Source organism: Hemibagrus wyckioides, linkage group LG07 (assembly GCF_019097595.1).
Source record: "Hemibagrus wyckioides isolate EC202008001 linkage group LG07, SWU_Hwy_1.0, whole genome shotgun sequence".
Taxonomy (NCBI): domain Eukaryota; kingdom Metazoa; phylum Chordata; class Actinopteri; order Siluriformes; family Bagridae; genus Hemibagrus; species Hemibagrus wyckioides.
The window spans coordinates 10907401-10932225 of NC_080716.1; the positions used below are offsets into that span (position 1 = coordinate 10907401).

General features: G+C 39.0%; 1 protein-coding gene across 2 annotated transcripts in view; it reads right to left on the reverse strand.

Moving 5' to 3' along the window:
* The window catches only part of plxdc2b (plexin domain containing 2b), a 117088-nt gene that overhangs the window by 50203 nt on the left and 42060 nt on the right, over positions 1 to 24825 (reverse strand). For both annotated transcript variants that reach the window (XM_058394814.1, XM_058394813.1), the window contains exons 2-4: positions 17424 to 17617; positions 7415 to 7561; positions 6807 to 6876 (exon numbers count right to left, since the gene is read on the reverse strand). In XM_058394814.1, the coding sequence (XP_058250797.1) occupies positions 6807 to 6876; positions 7415 to 7561; positions 17424 to 17617 (411 nt within the window). The remainder of the gene's footprint in view (positions 1 to 6806; positions 6877 to 7414; positions 7562 to 17423; positions 17618 to 24825) is intronic.

Below are 24825 nucleotides of genomic sequence, written 5' to 3' on the forward strand. Positions count from 1 at the left end.
CCTCCCTTCCCTTTTCCACTGGAAACCTCCATATACAGGCAGGCATTAATTCAGAATACAACATTATAGCTGAGGATTGAGAAGTTGTAGCTATCAGGCTAACACTTACCGCCGTCTTAATGAGTATAGGGATATGTATTTAGTTGAACGAGGACATCCCATTTTCCAGGGCTAATTTACTTGCCATAGATTTGATCACTAACGTCAGCTTGTTAACTGCTAAAAGACTGCTTCTCTTTTTGGCGTTCTGCCACAAACGATGTGATTTAGTCATTATCAGTTTTTAGAAAGTGTAAAAACACAGCTGGTCCAATTGATCATGATCTTGATTATATATGACTATCACTGTGACCGAACTCTGCAAAAAAGATGGTCATACACCTTGAAATATCTAGAAGCTTGATAGTGACATTTTGTCTAATTTGTTAAAAACAGCAGCATCACTCATCCCATGTCCTGAAGTAAGAAAGACACAATCTCACACATACAGTATATAGGATTGACCGGCCATGCTGTGAGAGTCTTATTTAGGATATTGTGCTTGCTTGACTAGTGATCATTATCTTGTTATCTTGTCTACCACAGACCCCTAAGGAGGCAGTGAATGATCCAAAACATACGCTGTCACCTCAAGATGCACAAAGTTTCGTTTGTGTGCTTGTTTGGAAAGGATTTGCATATATGTGTGTGTGTGTGTGTGCATTTTTTTTTACTCATGTTGAAAGATGGACCTCTCAAGCAAAATTACTATTTTGAATTTTTTATAGCATTATCTCCATTATTCATTATATAATATATTTGTGCTGAACAATCTGGAGAGCTCTTGGTCTATCTCTCTCTCACTCTCTTTCTCTCTCTCTCTCTCTCTCCACTTACACTCACCATCCAATTTTATCGAAACATCTGTACATTCATTCAGGCAGTTATCTAATCAGCCAGTCATGTTACAGCAGCGCAATTCATAAAATCATGCAGATACAGGTCAAGTTCATGTCGGTTCATGTTCACATTAAACATCATAATGGGGAAATATTTCTGGAATCTCTATGACTTTAACTGTTGCATGGATGTTTGTACCACATGGGTTGGTTTGAGTATTTTAAAAGCTGCTGATTTATGGTGATTTTCACCCAAACAGTCTTAAGATTTTATTTAGAATGTTGCCAAAATATACAACACATCTTGTGAGTGGAGGTTCTGCAGAGTATAATGCAGCTAAGCAGTTCAGCTGTGTACTAAATCATAAATACATGAGCATGCAGGAGGCAAATATTTAATATGGGAATCATCCCATTTGAGAAATACGAGGTGATTTCAACACAATGATTTGTTTTGATGTCTGAAGGTTTGAGCATGTGAATATGGCGTTACTTTTTATGAATCAAAATCAAAATTTCTAGTCTTTCTGCTAGAGCTGACACTATAATATCTAAAGTACCCAGTTTTGCTTTCATTTGAGATGGTCTGCTGCAAATAAACAAAGGACAATTGTAGATTTTCGGCGATTAATCTTTCTCTGGGATTTCTCTAACATATCAAGTTTCCAGATGTTTCTCTAACATATCATGTTTCCACATTTAATACCAGATGTAAGAAGAGATAAAAGAATCTGTCAGGAGATTGTGGAACTGACTGAGATGGGATTGATAAGGATAAAATCAGATACTTTCTACACATGGCGACCTGACGCTGGACAGCTTTAGCCATGAGGTAATTCAGATTCACCCAGGTGTACAATCTAACAAAAAAAAGCTGCTGCTAGGACAAAACAAATGATGCTGCAGACTATTTAACCTTGTGCTCCATTCAAATATATCACACAAGCTCCTCAATCCTAAACAGAGTCATTACTCAATTGAAGGCGACGTGTCACCGAGATGGAGCAATCCATATGGTGAATTATAAAGTAATCAGGGATATCACACGCCTTTCCTCGATCCACTCATCCCAATGTTAAATCAATTACTATTAGTTTCAAGATCTACTTTTTTCCCAAAGTGCTGTTGAAACAGTCATTCTCAGTGAAAACAGCTCAGAGCTGATACTAGCCTGGGTGTCCTATCTGCTTTAACTGTACTCTGTTACGACATCAATAAATCCATTCTTCCATCCATCCTTCCATCTATCCATCCATCCATCCATTTTCTGTATTGCTACACAGGATTGTGGAGAGTCTGGTGTCATCCCAGGGGACCCGAGAAACAAACCAGGAGACACCCTGGATGCACTGCCAGTCCACCACAGCACCCAATCACGGATGGATAAAAAAACAAAAAAAACAAAAACAAAAAACAATCAACCTGCAATGCATGTCTTCAGACTAGGGAAGAAAACCAGACTACCCTGAGGACACCCCACAGGGAGAACTCCACACACATAACAGAGACAGGAATCGAACCCCCATCTCTGGAGGTGCAAATGAAACATGGTAACCATTAGGCTATCAATCAATCAATCAATCAATCAATCAATCAATCAATCATTAAATCAACTCACATCCAACTCACAACTTATAAGCCTTAAAGGATCTTCTGCTAACAACTTGGTGCCAGATACTTCAGCAAACCTTCAGAGGTCTTGTGGAATCCATGTCTCGGTGGATCAGAGCTGTTTTAGCATCATAAGGTGGATCTATACAATATTAAGCAGGGGGTTTTAATATTATGGCTGTTCAGTGTAAGTAGTCAACCTGTCTGTTACATCTATCTAGAATAAAGTTTTTCAAATCAAGCTAGATGAATACTCAGTAGAAAGGCTGAATGCATTAAGAGTTCTCCCTCTGGGTCAAACCTAGTCTTAGCCTCAGATGCTATGCGTGTGGCTCACAGAGTGGATAATATCCTTTATACAATTTATGCAGGCCATAAATTTCAGAATCCTGAAGGGAAAACATAAAAGGTTATTTAAAGGGGAGTTTTGACTGAAACATTAAGTAGTGATTAAACATGGTGGGCCATGTGACTTTTGATTGCCAGAAGACAAGACTCTCTATTAAACGCTAGAATAGAATCTCTGAGCCTTAAATCTGTACACAATCCCACACACAAAGATTTCCCTATAAGAGAGGGTTCCAAGTAGAGCCACTTTTTGCAGAAAATTATCCAAACAACCCTTGAAGTACCCTATTTCTTCATGACTGAAGGTTTGTAGACATCAGCCATTTCCTGTATGACAAATTGAGCTTCCACTGGCACACTGGAGTGCTCCATTTTCCCAGTACCTGTAATCTTAACTCAATTTGTCCATGTGCTTATCTGGTGGATGCTTTTTTATTTATTTATTTGGTTGGTTGGTTACTAAGTGTCCTTTTGAGGCCTGATGTTCCAACCACCAAGGTATAAAATCTGTTCTTTATCTGTCAGGCTCAGATGGTATAGAAATAAAACAAACTGTTTTAGTGTTTTAAATTTATAAATTGATGGGACAAATAAAATTGAATTGGGGTTAATATCTTTATTCTAAATCAAAGCTCATTAATTTCTCTCTCTCTCTCTGTCTGTCTGTCTGTCTGTCTGTCTGTCTTCAGCTACAATATCTCTCCTGAGATACCAGTTTTCTGGACCGCATTTGCTCTCTGGACCTCCATTCTGATGTTCTACTTCTGGTTAGAATCTCATCACTTGGAGGTCGATTGCTGCTGCAGAGGATGACCCACATGGACAGCTTGGAGATTACATTAGATTACCGTGGACAGTAAACATTTAACCATGAGGATGCCTTAAGACAAACAGTTTTGCTTCATCAGTGAACAGGTGATAACTTCAACTTCAAGACAGACTTCACGTTACAACTAGAACCAATTTCCTTTTTAGACAATTGCATTTTTGATCACATAGTACACAGTTATAGAAGGTCATTTGCTTTACAATCACACTATCTGTTCTCTCCAAGATAAGGACGGTTTCCTTTTGAGTCTGCTTTCTGTAAGAGTTTCTTCCACATATCATCTCAGGGGAGTTTTTTCTTGCCACCATCACCTCTGGCTTGCTTATTAGAAATAAATGTAAAATCTTGGAAGGGTTGCATCAGGAAGGGCATCCCGGGTAAAACCTGTGTTAAGTTGTTGTATGGACCAGTTGGTCCGCTGTGGCGACCCCGCACACACAGGGAGCAGCCGAAAGATCAACAACAACAACTCTTTAAATCACCATACAAATAAAATTTAATCCAACTGAATTAAAATCACATAGCACTGAACAATCAGGACTCACGCAAGTGACTGTTGATTAAGGTCAATGCCATTAGTTCTCCCTAATTTAATATTTTAGCATATTACTCCAAAATTTGACTACATGAAAAATTGCAATATTTATTTGTTATGGCCATTACAAAAAAAAGTCAGTACCCCAAGCTTCATGACTCAGTACACAAGTAAAGCAATTAATCATACCCTCTGAGTGTCTCTCATTAAACTCTCATTAAAATGTCAGCATAATTACAGTAGCTGTCCAGCCCATAACCTGCTGACTGGAAGTCTCGCTCATAATTGTTTCTGAACAGTTCTTGCCAGGTTTCTCATGCAGGTAAATGTTTAGCAGTGGATACTTCTCAGTGCATATTGGTTATCATTTTTCTTCATCGGTGAGTTAGAAAATTAATCTCTCTTCCATGGTCATTTATATTTTCTACAGAATGAGAACTTCAAACTTGTTTTCCCTATCTGTACGCTGTATGCATCCGAGTTGAATTAGCAAGCGCACTTTCATTTGCCCTGTAGCCAAAATACAGTGGCAGATTAGCGTTGGAATATTTCAAAACAGAAAAAAGTATGAATCTCTATACTGACTTTTCATACAGAAAGAGGCAGCGAGAAAGAGAGAGATGAACCTGAGCTGAAGAGGGGAACATAGATATCTGACAGAGCTGTCACAGAAGCTGAATTATGTAAGGTGGCTTTACTCGGCAGGTGATCTCTGTATGTATGAGCTAACAATGATCCGGAGCTGAAAGGGTTACTTCAGTCTATAGTATCTGATATATTTTGAATCTTTGTACGCTCTGTGCTGATTTTGTGACATCTTTCATATATATATGACCTCATCTTATGACCACAGTATCCTTTGTTTAAGACCATGGAATTCTTTGTTTCGATTGAATAAAGAATATGTCGAGCACAGACACTTCGTTATCATCCCACCTGCAGACATCTCTGCCACCAACTCTGTTGACACATTTGATGTCTATCATTAATGTCTTTTGATACCTATGGGCAACACCTTTTGCCGTTAGCCCACCTGTAGTGACCCCTGCAACCATCTCTGTTGACACCATTGATGCCAGTTGTTGAACTCCTTTAGTTACCCATGGATAATGCACATACAGTAGATCATGTCCCTCTCTGTCTCTATAGAATCTGAAAAGACATTGCTACTCAAACCCAGACTCTGTGTGGTCCTTTAAGCACTACTTTTTTCCTGATTGGAGTGGCAGACAGCGTGAACCGGGCTTTTTTTTTTTTTTTTTTAAAGTGAACCCAAAAGAAAATTCTATCAGTATCTATAGCTGCTACTGAGTGAAGGTGAGAAACTGATATTGTAAGCATTTTATACTAGATTGAACGAAGCAGCTGTTCAATATGGAGATTTATGTCCTCTACAACAAGACACTTGCTGTATTTTAGTTAAATTCTCTTCTTGCTTCTCATATAATACAGAAATAAGACAAATTCCACTGTAGAAAAGCTTTAGGCTTAACCCAATCCATGTCACAGCACAAAATATCCTACAGTCCTGTACCTCCTACACACTTACACTGCTCTTCTCTTAATATTTAATGGAATCAGCAGCGAAGGCTTGAGATGGGATCTGTCAAGTGCAGCAGGTCACAACATGTGTCATGTCAAATACAAATGCACTCATCGACCACTTTAATAGGAACACGTGCATCGACTCATTCAATTCATATAATCATGTAGAAACAAGTCAAGTGCTTCATGTTCATGTTCACATCAAACATCAGAAGGAGGAAAAAGTGTGACTAACTGTGTGTGCCAGATAGGCTGGTCTGAGTATTTCAGAAACTCCTTGTCTCATGGGATTTTCACACTCAGAAGCAAAGGAAAAAACAAAACAAAACAAAACAAATCCAGTGACTGGATTTAGTTTGTTGATGAGAAAGTTGACTGAGAAAGGTCAGACTAGTTTGAGCTGACAGGAAGGTTGCAGTAACTCTTTACGACTGTGATGAGCAGAAAAGCATCTTAGCACACACAACAGATGTGGCAGATCACGCTGGGTTCCACATCTGCCAGCCATTATAGAGGCTGATGAGTGTATCCTCTCAATGTTTCTTCCTCATAGCATCTCAGGGAGTTTTTCCTTGCTACCATCACCTCAGGCTTGCTCATTAGGGATAAATGTTTTATTTTTTAATAGTAATAATGTTTCTATACTTCTGTAAAGCTGCTTTGAGACAATGTCCATTGTTAAAAGCACTATACAAATAAACTGAATTGTAATTCCATACTGTACGGTGTGGCACGGCTAGTTTCAGTCTAACCACCTGATACTTTACAATTTTTTTGGGCCACAGGTTTCAGCATCTTGCAGCTGGATTGTCTCTCTGTACTTTTGCATATACACACTTCTGTACACCAGTTTCTAATACAGAAACCTTTGTAATAAACAAAATGCTGAACGCTGAGAAATGATAACAATATAGCCATTGCCTGAGAAAACAGATTCATAAGATCCCTTATTTAAAAGTTAGAGAGTTTTGAAACAGTTGAGAGGTGAGTATGTGCAAGTATCAGTCACACACATTCACACAAACTCAAACAAACACACAAAAGAAGCTGGTTCACTTACCACCAGTGGCCACAGTGATCTCTCTAAGAAAATGTCCATAGAAGGGGAAATCAAAAGACAGGTTGACCCGCTGTGTGAACAAATGAGCAAACAAACAAAGAAAATGAGCACACACACATTATCATCAAGGTAGGAACATTATGTCTAGTGCCACACTGAGACACTGAAATTAGAGAGAAGGTTTTAGAGAGATCAAAAAGAGCAATGACTTGTAAATATACATAATTAAATCCATGGTCAGCCTGAGAAATTTGATTATACTTTAAGTAAATGATCAACTTAGGCTTTAATGTTATCTAAGCTCAAGTCTGTGGATTGTGGTGTCTTGTGTTTGGAAAGGATAATGTGCTGCAGTGAACTAAAATTATTCCCCATTACGATAAAACAGAGCATGTTGACACAAGGGCTTTTTGTACTTTTCTATACCCTCCATTTGTTCCCACAGCCGGAGAACAACAGGGCAAGCGAGTCATGCTAACATTGAGCAAATGATGTTATACTTTATCAGAACATGCACTTGTGTCTGTGTGTCTGTGTGTGTGGTCATTGGGATTGTGTAACCTCCAAATGGCTGAGCTGTTTGCTTGTGTTATGATGTGAAGGCTTACCGCTGCTTGTCTGTGTGTATTGGACAGGATTCCATGAATCTTCACTTTCTCCTTGTCCATCTGATCGATGTTCACCCATAATTCTTTGCTCATGGGATCGTTAGAGCCGTAAGTCCTTGATGTGTAATAGCTGTGATCTGTGTCCTCCTGCAGAGAGATTTCAAATTCAGAGTCAGTCTGATTCTCATCATGCACAAACATCATCATTTATATCTGTATATCAGTATCTGGACACAGAATATCTATATCCTGTATAGACAAGAGGATATCGTCTCTTCATTCTCCAGCTAATCTAGTTCTTTTCAGATACTGCAATGAGCTTTGTAAATGTGATAATATGCAACAAAAGGCATGTTAATGCGATTATACTTTCTCTATTTTTCAATAATGACACAGATACTAAAACTTTGAGCTTATGGAATATACAGAAGCAGTCAAAAAATAGTTAAAAAACACAGCTTAAATAAAAATACAGCTTTCATATAAAATCAAATATGCAAATGTGATAAAGCATAAATATAATATAATATAAAATCTTGTTATATATAAACATGTACGGTTACCACCAACTCCAAAAAAATAAAAAATAAAATAAAATTATAAAATAATAATAATAATAATAATAATAATAATAATAATAATAATAATAATAATAATAATAAAAAGCAAAAAGCAACAACAACAAATAAATCGTTTCCAAAACCTTTTCCTTTTTTTTGGTTACAGGATCAGAATAAATCCAATCACATCCAATATGGATCCTGGGTATCAGATAGATGCCATCGCTACTAAGAAATAAACTGTTCCCTTATTGTTTATTGTAACATTTTGCCTGAATCTGGAGGGCACAATGGATTTGTTAACTCCAATGTGTGTGTGTGTGTGGTCTTGCTTCAGGGGTTTCCTCCAGCTACTCTGATTTCCTCCCTCAGTCCAAAAACGTGTTGTAGGCTGCAGGTTTGGTGTCTGTCTGCTATATATGATCTTTAATCAGGTGAGTACATTTTTCTTTAGTCATATCTGTCAGCAGAACATGCTACCAGTACTGCTGCTGAACACCCAGCTGCTCTTATCAAACTTGAATGGTGTGGGAATATTTCTCTCTTTCTTTATTTATCATTTTGGTTGAGCAGTTACCATGGTAACTCCTGTTCAGTGTTTTTATGACAGACTCATAAACACAGCTGCTAGTCAGTGCTAAAAGATACCAGCATGTCAGCCGTCATCCCACAGTTTATTGTTCAGGATGTTTGGAGGATATGAAGGGTGTTCACTTTCACTGTAGGTCTCCAGCTTCTGGGGAGAGTGAAACCATTGCAACATGAAATCAATTTGTAAACCTGGACTGGAATTTTGAGGTTCTGTAAAAGATTTATTTTCTCTAAGAATTCAAGAAAATTACTTCTGTAAAGGACTGTAACCTTTTGGGCTATGAAGATGGAGCAAAAAAAAACCTTTGCCGTGTCGTATATTGTTTTATACCTGCAATATTGTGTTGTAAAATGGTGTCATCACAAGTATACCGCATAACGATAATATTAATGACATTAATGACAGAATTGGCAAAGCTTAACTAAAAAATGATATTTATATGAAGTAAAGCAGTTAAACACACATAGAGCCAAAAATATGCTCAGGGAACAAGTAAAAATCCCTCAACAACAATAAAACAAAAACCAAAAAAAAAACTGCAACTTTTGAGTATACTCAGGTGTTACAAAGTAAAGAGTAAAAATTTTCAACTGATGAATATGTTAGTGTTTGAAAACAACTTATATTATTTTACTTCTGGGTGAAAACATTTGACATGCTAGTTATCTACTGTAATGTAACACAATGTTATGTTACATAATGTACCAGACTGTGACATAACACAATGTAATGTAACATAAGGTAATGTAACATAATGTAATGAAACATAATGTCAAATAATGTAATGTAACATACTACACTGTAACATAACACAGTTTAATGTAACATAGGGTAACGTAACACAATGTACCACACTGTAATGTAACACAATGTAATGTGACATAATGTACCACACTATAACATATCACAACGTAATTTAACATAACACAATGTAATGTAACATAATGTACCACACCGTAACATAACACAATGTAATGTAACATAATGTACCACACCGTAACATAACACAATGTAATGTAACATAATGTACCACACCGTAACATAACACAATGTAATGTAACATAATGTACCACACTTTAACATAACACAATGTACCACACTGTAACATAACACAATGTAATGTAACATAATGTACCACACTTTAACATAACTCAATGTACCACACTGTAACATAACACAATGTAATGTAACAATGTACCAGACTTTAACGTAACACATTTACATTTGGCAGACACCCTTATCCAGAGCAACTTGCATTTTATCTATACAACTGAGCAATTGAGGGTTAAGGGTCTTGCTCAGGGTCTCAGCAGTGGCAGCTTAGTGGATCTGGGATTTAAACTCACAACCTTCTGATCAGTAGTCCAACACGTTAACCATTAAGCTACCACATCCACAATGTAATCGGACATAATGTAATGTAACATAATGCACCACACTGTAACATAACATGTAACATTACACAATCTAGCATAATGTAATATTCATATAATGTAACATATTGTAAAGTAATAAAATGTAAAAATATCATGTTGCACAATGTAATAAAAAATGAATGTAATGTAAATGTACTGTAATATAACAATATACACAATTTAATCAAGTTAATGTAATGTTATGTAATGTAATCTAACATAAAAACATATGTTTTCATCACTATATGCTTTCTTGCATGCAGTCACTCAGTTACACACAGACACTTCCATCCTCTCCCTTTGTCCAACGCAAACTCTAACTTCTTAAATCCATGTCTATTTAGACGTTAATCTGCAGTTTCCTGCGATGCCAAAACTCTCTGGCGTTTATTAGCAGCAGCTGGTTCCTCTGGACGCAATGTTGTTGGCAACTTCGAGACGGCAGCTGGATCGTCTTAGCCTTGTGTCTCCTCTACAATATGCTCAGAGACAGCAGGGACACTGATAGGAAAATTGGAGACTAGAATGACAGAGGCAGGACATAGCAGTGGGATGGAAAAATAGAAAAGGGGAAAGAGGAAAATATGATGCATGGGAAAGCTAGACAGGCAAGGAGGTGAAGGAGAAAGAGAAATGTGGTGTGAAAAGCGTGTGTGTGTCATTCCAGGCCTAATAGTGGACACTATATCACAACGTAATATGGTCAATTCAACTGGAATGAACAAAACTGGAGCCAAATAGAACAAATGGAGACATAATTGAGAGCCGGAGGAAATAGCGCTCGACTGAAAAAGAAGACATATCTATAGTAGATGCCTCAGGAGGAGAAACAAAAGAACTCTAATGAAAGTGCTGTCTGAAACGGCGTTTGAGATCCAGATAGTGGCAAACAGCCCTACATCCATTTCTATATGAGAGATTGTCCGTGACAGCGGTATCAATATTACATTAGGTGACTTGCTGCCTTCTCCTTCTTCTTCTTTTTTTTTTTTGATCTTCCTGCTGGCTTTCTACCTTTGTTGTGTCTTTTGAAAACACTGTGACAAAAGGAACAAGCATTTTAAGCGAACACTAACGTGACTATATCTCCAATACACCACAAATGTGTGAAAAATGATTTTCACATCAAACATCGGAGCTGATATGTCTGCAGCTGCAAGCGGACATATGCTACTCGTTGTCAGTTTATGCGCTGGCTTAACACATGGCTTTACAATGATGAAACGATGAGTGTGTGTCGCACAGACGTGGAAGCGGTGGGAGATCCCGCTGGGATGGTTATGTACTGTGGCAACTTGAAGGCTGATAGCAGACAACAAAACTGAGAGTACAAGCCCCGACTCACATGTTATTCATTGAAGGTGTTATGATGAGGAATTCACTGTTGTGTTTATGAGTGGATAGTTTGGCAGGTAAAAGACATTAGATGTGTGTGTGTGTTAATATGATGCAGATTTGCAGGCTCTGGAGCTGGTGAGCCACACAAGGCTAAGGAATTTCCCACACAATAGCTTTAGCTTCTGAGACAATAAAAACAAAACAACGTGTATATTTGTTTTTAGTAATAATAAAGAATTTAAAAGGGTGTGTTAGAATCCACTCTGATTTGTAGTCCATGGAATATGTAAGGAATAATTGATGTTGACATATTAGAAAAAATAACCCACACACGATGAGGTAATGGTTCCACCATGGGTGTGTATTATTTTTCTAATAAGTCGACAGACCTGAGCCAATTATTCTATTACCACACGTCAAGATCATTAATCAGATGTTTTTAAGATTTGTGTCAATTTCTTATGCATTCCATCTCAAGCCTCTGCCTCGGATTCCAAAATGTCCTTTTAGAACTAGTAGAATGAGTCACTGATATATCTCACAAGAGGGAGAGAGAGAGAGAGAGAGAGAGAGAGAGAGAGCGACACAGAGAGAGAGAGAGAGAGAGAGAGAGAGAGACACACACAAAACAACACAGAGACAGAGAGAGAGAGAGAGAGAGAGAGAGATAGATAGATAGATAGATAGATAGATAGATAGATAGATAGATAGATAGATAGATAGATAGATCTATCTATCTATCTATCTCTCCATCCATCCATCCATCTTTCACCCTTAAGCCTGTTTCATATCTTTTGTACTGTTTTTATGTGAACTGTCCAATATGGCTGTCACCAAACTGTTGAAAATTTCGTGCTCACTCCAAAAGTTCTTACTGGAAAATCAAAAAGGTCTGTCATTTTGTTTGTTGTTAGATCTGTGTGCTGTGGTTGACATCCGGCTCATTTTTCTGTTATTTCAGTTAACTTGGTGAAGAGTTATGGAACTGTAATGCAGCCAAGAGCTTCCTGCAGCTAGTGTTGCTGTGCCTTCACTGAAAAATAACTACAATCAGCCAATCAAGCACTTAACTCAATACAGAACTAGTTGCGTATTTGCCTTTTTATTGCGGAGGATCTGTGTGTGTATTAAGATTTGAAGCAAATGTAGGTGTGGCCTATTTCTATAATAGAAATTCATATTATACACAATACATTTAAGTCATCCAGAGTAAAAACCTGTGCCAAAATCAAAATATATGGATCAGTTGATCTACTGTGGTGACCACGAAAGGGAGCAGCTGAAGGACAAATTAAGCAGTATTTAATTAAAGCACCCATGTGATTTTGAATGACAATGTTCATGGTTTTTTTGGAACCCCAGCAGACCTGTGTTGCTCCGCCCATAGCACAAGGTCTGTGTTTGCTCTACGGAACAGCGGCTCTACTGAGAAGTGACAGATGGACATTTTAAAAAGAAAATATTACACCAAAAGTGTATTTACACAAGCACCTCACGGAGGATTGAGCAGCCCCGATAGAGCGCTCAGACCGCTGGTCCCAAACCGAGCAAACACAGAGTTAAAGCAGCAGAGCAAATTTCCCTGCCACTGCAGAAAGCAATAGACACGCTGCTGCCCTCAATCCACGGCCAGTGGACACGCAACGTGCATAGAACTTCAAGGACAGGGGAAATGTTCAGTTTAAATGTGAGTCTGGAACTTACAGGATTCATGTGTACAAACTGAATAGTGTGCTTCTTATTTGTATATGTATCTGTTTAGAACATAATGTTCTGAATAGTGCATTTGAATTTGTTTACATCCCTACTGTTAGAGTTACTTCCTGAAATGGAATTTTTTGCACAGATGGCATCACTCACCTTACTCTAGTTCTAAAGCAAAAGAAGTTCCTGAAGGATTTTGTGATTGCAGAAATAAATGAAGTCAAGCAAATTCCATGAGATTCAGAGCAGCTTGCAATTTAAACATTTTTTTGAAATGGGACAAGACACCCTCTTCGATTCATGTGCACCATGAAACAGCTATCCTAGAAAGTAATTACATATGTGGCTTCACTGGAGCTTAAAAGAAGAATCCTGTGCTTGCAGTTTCCTCAATTCAAGTAGTTTTAGCACAAGCAGATTTTTGAAAGTAGTCAAAATCAAGCATTTTTGCCCCAACAAACCCCCTAAAAAATCTCCTGGAAGGAATGCAAAATGAAAAACTGAAATCTATCACTCAGGAGTTACTGGGACAGTTCCTTGCCAGACCACGAGGGGGTCCTGGCAAGTGGTTTATTTATGTTGCTGTTGTTCTTTCGGCTGCTTCATGTTTTGGGGTTGCCACAACGGATCATTTAGTCTGCCTGTTTCGAATTGGCATAGGTTTTACGCCAGATGCCCTTCCTGAAGCAACCCTCCCATTTAATCCAGGCTTGGGACCAGCACTGAGAGTTAACTCTTCAGTGGCTGGGCTAGCTCCCTGCCTGGGAATCGAACCCGAGCCACGGCAATGATCCTGGGCATGGAGCTAGCCCAGCCCTGGGTGCTGCCGCTGGACCACCAGGAGGCAAGTGATTTATTTATGTATTACTGTATTATTCCCATGTGGGCAGTGCCACACCCTTTCCTAATATGTTTTCCCACTTTCTTACCTGTCCCTTGTTTCCCCTTTGATCTGCTGCTCTATATGTCTGTCTTGCTGTCTTGGTCATGGTTAGTCATTATATTTATATCTGTTGATTTTGTCGATGTAACGTTGTGTGTGTGTTGTAAGGCCGGACGCTGCGTTATCCAGGTTTTTATTGTATAATCATGTTTTGTTGAGGTTATCTAAGTTCCCGTGCCATAGTTATGGTTTGTTTCTGTTAAGTTGTGTTACTTTTGTTAAATAAAAGCAGTGCACATACTGAATCCCTGCGGGCAATCAAGCTTACGGAGGAGATCTGGGTTCGATCCCTGTCATCAGCAGTGTCCGTCCCTGTCCGTTACACTGTCGCTCAAAATTTTATTATTTGTCATTTCATGAATCTCTGCATTGTTCCAGCATTGTTGAAATATCAATCTCCAGCTAACCTTGTGTTAGAGACAACCAGGCTCTGGGCTGAAATATCCTAATACTTCAAAAGAACTCCTGTATAAACAGCCACAAAACAAACAACTCACCAGCATATTTTATGACTTTTTCTCCCTTTAAAGATGAGAGTACTATCCTATTCTATTCCATTCAAGATGTTCTCATGAGAATGATTTTAGTTCGAGGCAAAGTTAAGAGTTCTTTTCCTCTTACTCTCTGAGTGGAAATTTTGAATCAGTCTTATTATTCAATTATTTCTTCCCCCATTCTGTTTAAGAGTGCCAATGACTGTGGGGCTGCCTGTAAAACTTGTAACAGAGAGCTGCACAGACTAACAGGTAATGTCTGTGTGAATATTAGTTAACTCCCAACACATTTACACAGGGAAGTTTAAAGCAGAATTGAACAGATTATAGATTATAACCACAAGTTGACTGCCGCCTTTGATCGATCAAGCACAACAAACTAGACTTTTAAAGACTCTTTCTGACCATTTCATTATAGCGTGTACCTCAAAGCCTGTGTGCTCTGTTCCAGCTCTCGTCCTTATCTCTCAGGAGAGAGGAATGAGAGACAGGAGAGGAAAAGCTAGACTTCACGACAGCTATGGTGAAGCGTGAAAGACAGAAAAACGAGACACAAAGAGAAGTAACAAAGGGACATAGAGACTATATAAAATGGCCCAAAATAACAGCAGAATGAGAGGATGGTGAACAAATCTGTCAGTGTGTTGAGGTCACTGTCAAGGATGATGAGGGCTGGCTCTGGTTTAGCCAGACGTGCCTGAGAGACTGAAGGTGTGTCCCAAATCTGACATTTCTGCACCATTTTGTAGTTGAAATAGTGTGAGTAGTGTGTTCATACTGAAAATCCAACCAGGTACCTGTATGATGCACTTATTCTACTGAGAAAGTGTAGAATGTTGGATGCACTCAATCCGCACAGCTTTGCTTATGTAATGGAATAAGGGGCAGAGCTACCAGGTGCTGACGCTGGATAGGAAAGATGGTTGACGACACTCTGGTGGACAAGACGTCTTAAAATGTCTTTTAAATTAGCCCATGATATATGTCTGATTTATTTGTCAACATTTTAGTTGAAGAGGTGGTTCAAATTCCCTGAGATATTTCTCCTCTGGTCTAGAGGCTCCAAGCAGGTGGTGCTCATGGAGTTAACAGTACCCTGGGAAGAAAGGATGAGCGCAAGCTTAAGAAATATCAAGGCCTTATCCTCGATAGCCAAGAAAATGAATGGAAGGCCTGGAATTTACCAGTAGAGGTCGACTGCAGAGGTTTTACTGGACAGTCACTCTGGAGAACCCTTGGGCTGCTGGGGATTGAAGGGATGGCCAGGAAACAACTGGCAGGCAAGGTCACCAAACAGGCAGAAACAGCATCTCATTGGATCTGGACACAGCGGGAGGTGCAGTGGCAGAGCCAACCTGTTGAAGGATGAACTATGACAGAGTTGGGTGGTGGTCAGCAGGGGTAGATCCAGGATGCTGGATCAGCTGTCGAGCAATCCTGATGTGTCATGGGCATAAATGGGTGAAACACCAAAGAAGGGGGGGGGGACCATCTGATGACCAGCTGTAACTACAAACCCTTGTACAGTTGAAAGATGTAGCCAAGCCTTGACCCGGTGCGTGAAAGGAGGAGAGAAGGAGAGGAGAAGTGATGCCACTGGCTCACAGTTGGTGCAGGGCCAAGTACTTGTAAAGGTGGGCCAATTGCGATGGTCCCATATTAATTTGCATATATTCTGTGTAAGTTAGCAGTGCTGCATTTCATGTTTGATGCCATTTACCATCAACTGGGAAACAGCTTATACTCAAGTTAGTAAAAAAACATTACTGTTTCATTTGAGAAAATGCTACCCTTCTAAAATGCATACACTAGTTGGTAAAGCACACAGTGTATAGTGTATACAGTACAGTACATCATTTGGGACACAACTTAAAAAAACTTAAGACTACTTTTTCAGACTAATCAAGAGAGAAGAGAAATGAGGAAAGAAAATGAGAGAAAAAACATGTCTAAACCTTAAGAAGTCCAAACCAACAGAGTGAACAGATGCCACATTGACATACCCGGTGTGTGTGTGTGTTGAAGCATACAATCTGAAGACTCTATAGTCCTTATTATAAGCAAGGCTAAAGTAGGAATACCCTCACAGGTGTACACACACACACACACACACACACACACACACACAGATGCAGAGACTCATCCAATCATTTCTCACCTTCACCTCTGTCTGTGATCCATGCACACACACACACACACAGAAAGTTAAAGCCTGTCTAATTCACCCTCTGCTGAGCCAGAAAACTCTTTCTTCCTAGGCATACACAAACATCCACAAACACACAGCTCTGACCACATGAGGTTTAATAATAAGCAGCTTTTTTCCGACACCACCTGATCTCTTTTCAAAGTCAAAGTCATCTTTATAATCATATGAGATAGTGAGCCCTACACACACACACCCACACACACCAATGAAATACATTAAATAGAAACATTAAACACGAGTATTGAAAAGGACCATAATGCTGTAGTGCAAATTGCGTTTTAGGTGCGGCTCTTTGCCATCTTCCCTGATGAGACCGACAGACTCATTAAATCAGATGAAACGGCTTTATAGCTCTTTGCTTATCATGCTCTGTTGTCTCTAGTCTTTCTACAGCCTCTCTGTCAGTCTTGTCGTCCATCTGGCTCTGCTGGGTAGACAAACAGACTTCCATCCATACGTTTTCTGTATTGCTTATCCTACACAGGGTCTCAAGGAACCTGGAATCTATCCCAGGGGACACAGATGACAAGATGGACACCCCGGATAGTGTGCCAACATATCACAGGGCACAATCACACACAAATTCACACACTATGGGAAATTTAGAGATGACAATCAGCCACACACATATATCTTTGGACTGGGGAGGAAACTGGAGTACCTGGAGGAAACACCTGAAGCATTCTACACACACACACACACACACAGGGTACCCAGCCAAACAAACAAACAAACAAACAAATAAAAAGCTTACAGTTATCTGGTAGTTGTTATCTGCTTCGGAGTCTGTCAGCGGTCCTTGTAAATCCTGTGACTCGGCCTCTGAAGTCTCCTGACTGGCTTTGTTGCTGGTCATTCTCGGCTCAGACAGTGACCGTCTCTTCCTGACAACTTCCACTGTGACATCATCATCATGTGCCGGCCTCTGAAACATAGAATAGGAAACTCCTGTGGGGAAAAAAAAAGAGTTGCATCACGTCAGAGCTGAATCAAAAACAGCATGCTAACATGCTCAGGTGTAGACAAATCACAAATTCACAGAGAGAAGCTATGGAAAAGAAGTGAATACTTGAATCCTTGTGACTTTATTGCAGCTATAATATTTATCCTCTTCGGATAATGTCACTATTGATGAAGCAGATCGTTGTTGTTCCCTTGACAAAAATGCAGAAAGTCTTGCCTGTGCTGTTCTCTTTCGTTCTCATGAAATGTTTAAATGTAAAGTGACTGTGTGTTGTTAAAAGCATAACTAGCATCTTTTTCTTCGTCTGGATCTTGGACGAGTGAAACAAATCAGTAATCTGTTTCCAGGGGTGTCTGTATTAGCGATTTATCCAATTAAATTTACAGCATTTTGGCAGATGAGCTTATCCAGAGCGATGTACAAAAGTGCTTTGAAGCCTCTCTCAATGAACAAAACTGCTTCACAAGGTTACAGACTTAGGATAGCATCAGACTAAAAACTGTGTAGGGAGGAATTATAGCACAATTTGTTTTTGTTTTATTTAATAAATACATAAAACATTCCCTCTTGTGTTATTAAACTAATAGCTTTTGTTATTATTTATCCATAATTTATAGTGTGATTCAGTTTCTATGAACTGAACAACACAGTTAACAAACTGTAAATGCAAACACACACACACACACACATCTTTTAGCTGTCCACTTGCACTTGCCTTTGTTAATGTTCTTGTTATTCTAATCAGACGTGCCTCTGAGGCTCATTATTTTAAGCACGAGTCAGCAATTCACCTAATTACCCCAAAACATAGTATTATGTCTTGCACAATCAGGATCCTCCTTTGTTTCCCAGCAGCAAATCTTAATGAACCATTAACGATGGATTTGTCTGGTTTAATTAAAAATTCCACTCGAATGAAACAGGAAGGTGAAATGACCTGTTTGGGGAATAAATAGTCCAGGATGTAAAATATTACAAAGCAGCAACATTTAATCAGTTGAACTGGATTGTTAATAAGCTAACTTCAGGCCAGTTAGACAAGTTTTTTTAAACCACTGAGCAATTGAAAACCACTGAAGCCACAGAAATGCAAGACTAAAATCCATTTGATTTTGCTTTAGAGCTGATCAGTCATTAGGATAATGAAAATCATTCCAACATGCCTAGCATAAATCTTAACTTAAAAAAAGAACGACGCATATGCCAGTAAAACATTTACTGAAACTTTCGCACACACTTCTCACAGTACTGACAAATGCCCTAGGTCTTGAGCTGATTATTAGAGCTTTAGTGAATTACATGTACTCCAGTGTGGTGGGAAACGTTCTGTGCTGTTAGGAGGCGAAATAAATTCAACATGTCAGACGTATACATCGTCCAAATCACTGCAGGAAGTAAATAGTGTATGTATTGCTTAGTTTCTCTTCAAAATAATCCATGAATAAAATATAGAGGCTAGTAGCAGCCATGTTTACCCCAATAAAGACTGTTTGACTCCTCTTTTGCAAGCTTCTATTTCTCTAAAATGATTCTTTCTCAAAGTTGTTTTACTCCTCTCTTTCCCCTGAGGCTGCTTTTGGCTCTTTCACTAACTGCTTTTACTCCTTCGCTCTCTCTCCCTGTTGTCCATCTTGCTCTTCCCGTCTTTCCCTCTCCAGGCCAGATGGGTATGCTAATGAAGTCACCACATAAACAACAAAAAGTAACATGCCCTTTTTTACGAGTCACACAAGGCCAAGGTTTCATTAACAAGTGATGCTGATTTTTGGTCTCTCTGTTTTTCTGAAGTCATCATAATTCTGCTGGTTATGCTAATTTATATAGATTTAAAAAATAATAATAATTTGTGTCTCTGTTCCACTAAATACCTCATGAATCATTTCACACCAAATATATTTATTACTCGTATTCATGTGTTCTTCAAAACAGTTCGATTCTTTCTTAAATAAGTAGCATGATTCGTCTTTGCTTGTAATTAGCTTGTCAGCTCGCAGAACACGTACTGGATCTGCATGTTGCCAATTACCGTGCTGGGGCCTTCCTTGTTTATAGGTGTCTGAAGCCGTGCCTGACGCCAAGCCTGCACTCTGTGCCACTCACTGGATTTCTATACATAAATGGAGCTGAATTGGTTCTGGTTCTCTGTGTAACACTCATTTAAAAGCTAAATAAAAAACCCTCAGATAAAGAAAGGACCTTAAACACCGCTCTTGTTCATAGATCTGTCCCTCCACTGCAATCTCCTTTTTTTAAAAAATGTACTACGTTTCACAATGCTCTAAGATAAACTGTCTCCATTCTTCATGTCATGCCTTTTCTGGCCTCTTTACAGGGTAATGAGAGAGTGTGGGAATCATGCACTTGTCTGGGCCTCATTTATGCCCGTGACATTAAAGGTCTACTCCATCATTTCGCAAGCAACACTTCATTCTGGCTCTAGTCTTCAGCTACATTCACATTTGCAAGCTAGAGACTGGTAAGCAACCAGAACGAAGAGGTGTGTCTCAGCCACTCTTCTCTTACACTGTTAGAGATCCAGGGTTTGTGTTGCACTGTACTGTATTTATTTCAGTTGAGTCACTGTTTCTCTTCATAATCCTGATTTTGGAAATATTGTCTACGTGGTATAAATAATACAGCTGGTTAAAAATGATTACCGTCAACAGCCGGAGCATGTGGTTAGTCAATAGTTGAGTAGTGTTTTTTTTTTTTCTATCTATGTTGGATGTGTGAAATAATAATAATAATAACAATAACAATAAAACGCTGTTGACTGTTATATCAACAGCTTACTAAACCTGGCAACTGCAAATGAAAAACTCAATCACCGGGATCAGTAATTTGCGTGTCCATGGTATCTGCACTAGCAGCTAATCCACCCCCATGTTTATAAATTCACATTATTCACATTCACACGCTGAGTAATCAGTCTGCTTTTCTTATTATTTCTCCACAATTTATAGTGTGATGATGGTTAAGTGCTTCCATGAACTGAAAAGAAGGCAAAAATGTGTTGTGAAAAATAAAGAGCTTGTACAGCTGTTTTTCACTTGAATCAGACATACTGCATTTACATTTCTGGCATTTAGCAGATGGCCTTATCCAGAGCGACTTACATTTTATCTAATTTTTTTTTTATACAACTGAGCAATTCAGGGTTAAGGGCCTTGCTCAAGGGCCCAGCAGTGGCAGTTTGGTAAACTCACAACCTTCCCATAAATAGTCCAACAGCTTAAACACTAAGCTACCTCATCCCCGGTTGTGTTTTCCTCTCATATAAACGCATATATATATATAAATGTATAGTTAGGTTTCAGTGTATTATATTATACCGTAACATTATTAACAGTCGCTTATAACAATGTGCTTCACATCTACCACATATTCCCAAAAAAAATTAGTACAGGACACTATAAATGAAACCCAACTAACAGTGGGATGTTCTATTAAAAGGTCAGTCCACCAGTTTACATTTTTTCCTCTCATCCAAATTAGCTATTTGGAAAAGGTTATATACTGTAGTTCTCAAAAAATTCCAACATCCAATAATACATTTAATCCATAAAAGCTCCCGGTGCTCAGTCATGCACTATTCCCCAAAAAGTAATGACATGTTTTGAATTCAGGAAATAACAACACTCAAATTCTTTCCCGAAAGCGATATCTAATTATATCCGCTGCATTTGTTCCTCTATTCATTCTTTCAAAGCCCCTTAAAAAAAAAGACTCCTGCAACTCATTTCCCAGAGTAAGAGTATTTCTTTTTTCTAGGATACTCTTCTAAAGTCTAGGATGACTAAGAATGTGAGCAAGTCGTCTCAGTGCCAAAGGCTTCCTCTAAAGCCTATTAATTTAAAAGCGAAGCTGAAGGTGAAATAGGACTCGCAGAGGTGACTGTCACTGGCTCCAATTGAAGTGCAGCAACAATCGCAGTTTTCAGATGCCATGCTGTGAAAGGCCCCACAGAGGGAATGGATTTACTCTTTCCCTCTCATTTCCTTCCACACAGTGTCTCGCTCTTTTCTCCTTTTCACTATGAAAGTAAGCCTCTTTCTCTCTTCTTTTGATTTGGTAATTCTCTTGTTCTTTAGACAAAAAGACTGCTGCCTTTTTTGTCTTCTTGAGCTTTTGTGGTTTTATTAACTAATTCAGACTCATGCTGGGAAAACCCTTACACAGCTATTAAAGCTAATAATGTAAATACAACATAGGACAAAAAATTTTTTAATCATTTTTAAGTCATTTAAAAAGAACAGAAAAGAAGAGAATTAGAAGAGTTATCCTGGGTTGCTCAGGCCAGCCAAAATAAACATGTGTGCATATCACGAGTGTAATGCAATCCAGTATCAGCATCGGTATCTGTTTATCGGTCCGTCAATGATGTCATGATTTTGAGATCATAGAAATGAATGCAAAATCAAGCAAATGCCACAATATTCAGAGTAGCTTGCATTTGTGTTTTCACTGAGAAGAGTTTAAAAGAAGAATCCTAGGCTGATTCAAATGCTCACCTGGTCCCACCATCTCTGAAATTCCCCTTAGATGACCACATATCTAAGTCACTTGATGTCCTCAGATGACGGATGAAGACCTACCTCTCCCTGAAGCACTTAAACTAGCTCTTATTTTCCCTGTTTGTTTCATGTATTGTCTGTGACCTACTGAACCAGTGTCAACGTATTCACTGATAGAGACTTCAAAGATCGTCTGCCAAATGTCGTAAATGTAAATGTAAGTAGTTTAACACACACACACACACACACACACAAAGGTGCACCGCTAAATTCTTTGAAAATCTTTGGAAAAAACCTGCAGCAAAATGGAGCACTTTTGGCTGCAACAATCACAAACGCTCAGCAAAACCCTAGAGGGACTGAATTATTCTGCACCAAATATCCATATCAGTATTTCTGTGGCAGTAGGAGAAAAGAAGTCCTGTCAGCAGTGTGTGTGAACTCTGCCTCTGACGGTTCCTCAACCTCAGCTACATCACTCCAGTTTAAACCTGGCTCTTTCTTTTCTGCATACAATAGTTCAGAACAAATTTAGTTCTATTTTCCCAGAATATAAACAAACTCACAGCGTAATTTAACCAACCGCTGTATAAGAGCAAATGTTGTAAATGCACAGGTCTTTGAGCTTCATATCTGACCACTACCACTCCTACTGCATACAATGAGCAAGACACAATATAGTCAAAATGTTATTTCTCTTATTATAAAGGGAATAAACCAAATAGAAGTTTGGTTATTATGCTTGGATCTTCAATTTTGTTATTCTTCTTATTCTACTGGCTATTTTTGTTTTCATAAATTAAGGCTTAAAATGAGCTAAATAATGTGCCAATAAAACAAGACATTAAAACTTTAAATCTTAAATATAGTGAAATACACTCAGAAATGTTAATAATAATAAATATTTTGTTTATTGTAATCTTATAAGAAATAGTACATAAATTTGACTAGATTCAATATAATCAACATGCCTTTGTTTTTTTGCAGCGGCTGCATGACAGTGAAAGAAAGAAAGAAAGAAAGAAAGAAAGAAAGAAAGAAAGAAAGAAAGAAAGAAAGACAGACCACCAACCAAAAAGTATAACGTTGCCCATTCTTCACTGTGAATAATTCATTTGCATTCAGACACACCCCGAGTGCACATGCATGTGTGTGGCAGTGAAATAAACGGATGAGTGTGTCAGGCTGCAACGCATCAAGATGTCAAGCCTGAAACGCTTGCTTGTCTTTCTCTCTTTTCTCCTCTGTCTACTCCTTCTCCATTTTGCTGTCTCACTGCTAAACAGAACTAAAGTGTGATTGATTTTCAAATTCCCCAGTCCATGAACTCGATAAGCATCTGTATAAGCACCCATCATATTCCCTGAAAGGAATGCATGTATAATAATACTGTAATTTTCACAATAGTGCGATGAAACCAGTGAAACTATCATCAATTTCATTTTGTTCACAATCCCTGCCTAAAAAAACTGTAAAAAATAATGTGCTGCATGAGAACATTTTATCATTGCGCTTATCATTGGCTTTTTCACAAATTTATATATATATATATATATATATATATATATATAAATACACTATATTGCCAAAAGTATTCGCTCACCCATCCAAATAATCAGAATCAGGTGTTCCAATCACTTCCATGGCCACAGGTGTATAAAATCAAGCACCTAGGCATGCAGACTGTTTTTACAAACATTTGTGAAAGAATGGGTCGCTCTCAGGAGCTCAGTGAATTCCAGCGTGGAACTGTGATAGGATGCCACCTGTGCAACAAATCCAGTCGTGAAATGTCCTCGCTCCTAAATATTCCACAGTCAACTGTCAGCTGTATTATAAGAACGTGGAAGTGTTTGGGAACGACAGCAACTCAGCCACAAAGTGGTAGGCCACGTAAACTGACGGAGCGGGGTCAGCGGATGCTGAGGTGCATAGTGCGAAGAGGTCGCCAACTTTCTGCAGAGTCGATCGCTACAGACCTCCAAACTTCATGTGGCCTTCAGATTAGCTCAAGAACAGTGCGCAGAGAGCTTCATGGAATGGGTTTCCATGGCCGAGCAGCTGCATCCAAGCCATACGTCACCAAGTGCAATGCAAAGCGTCGGAGGCAGTGGTGTAAAGCACGCCGCCACTGGACTCTAGAGCAGTGGAGACGCGTTCTCTGGAGTGACGAATCGCGCTTCTCCATCTGGCAATCTGATGGACGAGTCTGGGTTTGGCGGTTGCCAGGAGAACGGTACTTGTCTGACTGCATTGTGCCAAGTGTAAAGTTTGGTGGAGGGGGGATTATGGTGTGGGGTTGTTTTTCAGGAGCTGGGCTTGGCCCCTTAGTTCCAGTGAAAGGAACTCTGAATGCTTCAGCATACCAAGACATTTTGGACAATTCCATGCTCCCAACTTTGTGGGAACAGTTTGGAGCTGGCCCCTTCCTCTTCCAACATGACTGTGCACCAGTGCACAAAGCAAGGTCCATAAAGACATGGATGACAGAGTCTGGTGTGGATGAACTTGACTGGCCTGCACAGAGTCCTGACCTCAACCCGATAGAACACCTTTGGGATGAATTAGAGCGGAGACTGAGAGCCAGGCCTTCTCGTCCAACATCAGTGTGTGACCTCACAAATGCGCTTCTGGAAGAATGGTCAAAAATTCCCATAAACACACTCCTAAACCTTGTG